General features: G+C 42.3%; 1 protein-coding gene across 1 annotated transcript; it reads left to right on the top strand.

The window, feature by feature from the left end:
* The first annotated feature begins 321 nt into the window (after positions 1-321).
* Positions 322-2,956, top strand: star (steroidogenic acute regulatory protein). The gene is made up of 7 exons (XM_068605119.1): positions 322-511; positions 990-1,097; positions 1,204-1,334; positions 1,572-1,730; positions 1,869-2,053; positions 2,194-2,287; positions 2,422-2,956. Exons 1-7 carry the CDS (start codon positions 448-450, stop codon positions 2,539-2,541), a joined length of 861 nt encoding a protein of 286 aa, XP_068461220.1. The 5' UTR covers positions 322-447; the 3' UTR covers positions 2,542-2,956.
* Positions 2,957-4,343: the final 1,387 nt, after the last annotated feature.

Raw genomic sequence — 4,343 nt, 5'->3', positions numbered from 1 at the left:
TGCGTGCATGTGCGCATGTGTGTGTGTGTATGCATGCGTGCATGCGTGTATGTGTGTGTGGGTGTGTGAGCAATGCAGTGGGCCCGAGCACCGGACCTTATCTGACACAGTGTTTGTGAGAGTCTGAGACATGCTCGTCGTGTCCGCTACGCAGCCTTGGTGACATGGCCGTTGGAACAGTGAGGTGTGTGTGTATGTGTGTGTGTGTGTGTGTGTGTGTTTATCTACGTAGTTACAGCCCGGCGGCCTTGTGGGTGGTGCTCTTATATATACAGACTCTTTCAAACCTCCACAGTTAGAAATCCAAGTCTTCTTCAGCACTTTCAGCCATCGGTTCACTTCTTTCAAGAGGTTTTATAGCTCAACCAAATATTGAACTTTTGTGATCTACTTGTTTTTACACTTTTCTAGTTCACTTAAAGCTATAACAAACTCCTATAACGGAAAATGCTCCCTGCAACCTTCAAATTGTGCGCTGGCATCTCCTATCGGCATACAAGGAACATGACAGGTGAGTGAGACGGTCTTGTTTAGACTGACAATAAGCAATCTCGCCTTGACTTGATTTTCTTTTTACTTCATGCTCAAAACCACACGTTGTCTGGAGTTCTGCATATAGCTGAGGATCTGGTGAGTGGTTGTCCCATTACCACAAGGTAGCCGGTTTGATTCCCAGTCCCCCCATAGTTCACACGTCGAAGTGTCTCTGAGCAAGACACCTAGGCCCTCGTTGCTCCACGGGCGCCTCACAGGGCAGCCCACTGCTCCTTACTCAAGGATGGGTTAAATGCAGAGAAGAATTTCCCCAAAGGGATTAATAAAGTTTATTTTTCTTTTCAGTGGGGCTGAATGAAAAATGAAGGAAGAATGAAGCTAAAATTTATATTGTTATCATCTTTTCTTGTGATTGTTTTCTTTTCATGTACTGTATATACAATCCATGGGTTCAGAATTGTAGTATCTGTGTATTTTTCGCCTTTGCCTCACAGGTTTGAGGAAGAATGCCATTGTGGCCATTCACCACGAGCTGAATAGACTGGCAGGTCCAGGACCCAGTAACTGGATCAGGCAGGTCCGCCGCCGAAGCTCCCTTCTCAGTGAGTTGTTCCATGACGAGACAGATAGAAATAAAATGCTGCCACTTAGTATCAGACGGAAAAATATAGAAACAGTGGATGTTGACTGACACATTTTACTTCCAAGGTTCTCGTATTGAAGAAGAGGAGGGGTACAACGAGGAGGAAATGTCCTACTTAAAGCAAGGTGAGGATGCTCTGCAGAAGGCCATCAGCATCCTCAGCGAACAAGACGGCTGGACCATTGAAACTGTCGCTGTGAGTACTGAGATAAGGAACACAGAACAGAAGAAGTATTTATAAATTCACATGTTACAGTTGCTGGCTGATGACACAGTCTTTCCTCGAAAATTGCATACCCAAACTAAAAAGGGTGTATCACTGCAACCACTAAGGCTATTTGTTCTGTTGATCAGAATAAATAATGTGACATTATTCACTGTATATCTTTTCTTATGAGAAAGCCTTCCATAACTTCTTTACATTTTTTCTCAGGCAAACGGAGACAAAGTCCTGAGTAAGGTGTTGCCTGACATTGGGAAGGTGTTCAAGCTGGAGGTGTTGTTGGAGCAACACTCTGACAATCTTTACAAGGAGCTGGTGGGAAATATGGAGCAAATGGGGGAGTGGAACCCTAATGTCAAACAGGTTAAGGTGAGCAGTCGGCGCAGAAATATAGAAATATGAACAGGGATCCGTTTAAATTCTTTACCCTTAAATGAAGTTTCACAACAAGACATACAGCATGTCAATCCAAGAACACTGATATATTTTCACAATGGGATCCCACAGATCCTTCAAAAGATAGGCCAGGACACGATGGTTACCCATGAGGTTTCTGCAGAGACACCCGGTAATGTGGTGGGACCAAGAGACTTTGTCAGCGTCCGTTGTGCCAAGCGCCGGGGTTCCACCTGCTTCCTGGCAGGAATGTCAACTCAGCACACAAAAATGCCGGAGCAGAGGGGTGTGGTGAGGTGAGCTCTCACTCGAGAGGGAAATAATTGACTTGATGTGATAAGTGCAAGCCTTATCTTCAGGGTAAATAGACTATTTATGGGAAATGAATGGATGAGAATATCTCATGCAGGATAAACTGATTTTTTTCATTTTTCAGGGCGGAGAATGGCCCTACCTGTATAGTCATGAAGCCTTGTGCTGAGGACCCAAATAAGACCAAGTTCACCTGGTTACTTAGTATAGATCTAAAGGTATGTGACTTATATTTCCCACAGTACACACACACACACTGATCCGTATTGAAATGTATTCAGGAACTAAAAGTAAAGCTGTGAGGATCCAAACGACATGTTACACAATCTAACAATGTCTTTGTCGTCTGCAGGGCTGGATCCCAAAGACGATCATAAACAAAGTGCTCTCACAGACGCAGGTGGATTTTGCCAACCACCTCAGGCAAAGGATGGCTAATAATGTTTCTATGGAGATGGCTCATGCCTGCTGACACAAGATGCCTCTTGAGCTTTAGCACAGTGCGCTTAACAGTGGCAGGGGAGCAAACTGTGCTCATTAAAAAAAATCAAACATCAGCTTATAACTGCTATAACAAGAAGAAATCTAAGAAGGTCAGATGAATATGATGCTTGTCTACGATCTTAAAAAAATATAAGCATAAATGTTGGTTTCAATTGGTAAATGTGTTTTTCTTGCCCCTCTTAATGCAAAATATGTCATGAGACACATTTATATCCCTCAACTCTACCTGAGCAGACACATTGAGTCAGTGTGAGCACAACATGTACCAAACTGCACATGGTTTCCTTCTGATAGCACACCAGTTATTGTTCCTCCCTCTGCTGTGAAATTGAACTTTTATTTCAATGTTTTATTTATTGATGCTGCTCAGATGCATTACCATGACTGCCAAGTGAATTAACAATTGCAATGTCATCGGTATTTATGTTTTTATGCTTTTATTATGCTATTGGAAAAGTGATTTGGAGAATGATTACGCTGCCCTTTCCTGAATAAAAGCTCATAAAATATTTCAATGGTCGTGCTTAAGAATATAAAAATAGTCCACACATATACCTGGCCACACAGACTTTGAATAGCAAAGCTCTGCCACCATAACAAGAAGAAAAAGATAAACTAAAAGCCGAGAACTCATCTTGGAATTTACACAGCAATTGCACAATCATTACATTTTGACAGGGAGAAGATGGATGGATTTGAAGAATATTTTTTAAACCATGAGAAATTTATTTGATAAAAAATGTCTCCTTGTCCCTCGATGGATTTTCAGACTGACAGTCTGCCAGAACGAGCAGGTGTTTGGACATTTGGATGTGTGAGGAGCCCAGCATAGTGAGGTCCAGCGTGAGCCAGCAGCACATTCCACAAGATTGAGTAATTTCATCCCGGACAGGAAATCTGTTCTCCATTTTTACCAGTTGTGTAACATTTTTCCTTTTTTGTGTCGATCCAAGATGTTTACTCACTTTCCTGGATGTAGTGCAGACTGCAGGGGTCAGGACTAAATTTAAGAGTAGAGGTCTCACTTTATGTTTCGCATGATTAGGTTGGCTGCTAGATATTTGCCATCACCGCTGCATAATTATTTAATAGTGACATACTAAGACGAGACTAGACTGAAGCCTGAAATAAGTTTCTGAGGTGAAATAGAGGGTGAGCTGCAGTAGTCCATTTCATAATAATTTTGAGAATTTAGGGACTCGACAATCCCAGTGTCCATGACTTCAGTCTTCTCTAAATAAAAGAAACTTCAGCGGCATAGTTCCAAGGGCTGCCTAGTGAAATGCAAAACAAACAACTTTTCCTTGAAAGAATGTCCCAGAGGGTAATAATCGGCATCTGCTTGAAACCCTTAAAAATGTTAACATAAGCAGATGTGAGCAGAGTTGTTGCCACTTGGAGATCTTGTTCTATTGTTTGTGTAATGCGAGGAGCAGGGAAATGTTGGGGTAGGAGAGGGGAAATGATCCAGTGCAGTGGAATAAGCACAGAAAACCTAAACAATCCATATGGCAATCATATCAAATCCCTGTTACTGATACAGCCCTCACAACATCTATATTTATTGTTTCATCCGTTTAACGCAATCGTTGAGGAGGGGAATTAAACTCTTCATTTTAAGGAAAGAACAGTCTCTGTGCTGAAGGGAGGCATAGTTAGAAAACGAGGTCACAGACGTCCTGCTCTCTGAGCCTATGATATCGGTGAGAGAGGGAGCAATGACGTAATGAAGCTACAATCCGAGAGGGAACTACAATTCCCAAGATGCAC

Source organism: Clinocottus analis, unplaced genomic scaffold (assembly GCF_023055335.1).
Source record: "Clinocottus analis isolate CAN_PGR_092001 unplaced genomic scaffold, fCliAna1.0.p SCAF_7, whole genome shotgun sequence".
Taxonomy (NCBI): Eukaryota; Metazoa; Chordata; class Actinopteri; order Perciformes; family Cottidae; genus Clinocottus; species Clinocottus analis.
The sequence above is the reverse complement of the archived record's forward strand: the minus strand, read 5'-3'. Positions and strand labels throughout refer to the sequence as shown.

What these genes read in the sequence shown, in the direction of transcription:
- star (XM_068605119.1), top strand. Translation starts at nt 448, where the DNA reads ATGCTCCCTGCAACCTTCAAATTGTGCGCTGGCATCTCCTATCGGCAT. An exon ending in GGACCATTGAAACTGTCGCT is followed by an intron (nt 1,335 to 1,571) that starts GTGAGTACTGAG and finishes ATTTTTTCTCAG; the next exon opens with GCAAACGGAGACAAAGTCCT. An exon ending in CTAATGTCAAACAGGTTAAG is followed by an intron (nt 1,731 to 1,868) that starts GTGAGCAGTCGG and finishes GGGATCCCACAG; the next exon opens with ATCCTTCAAAAGATAGGCCA.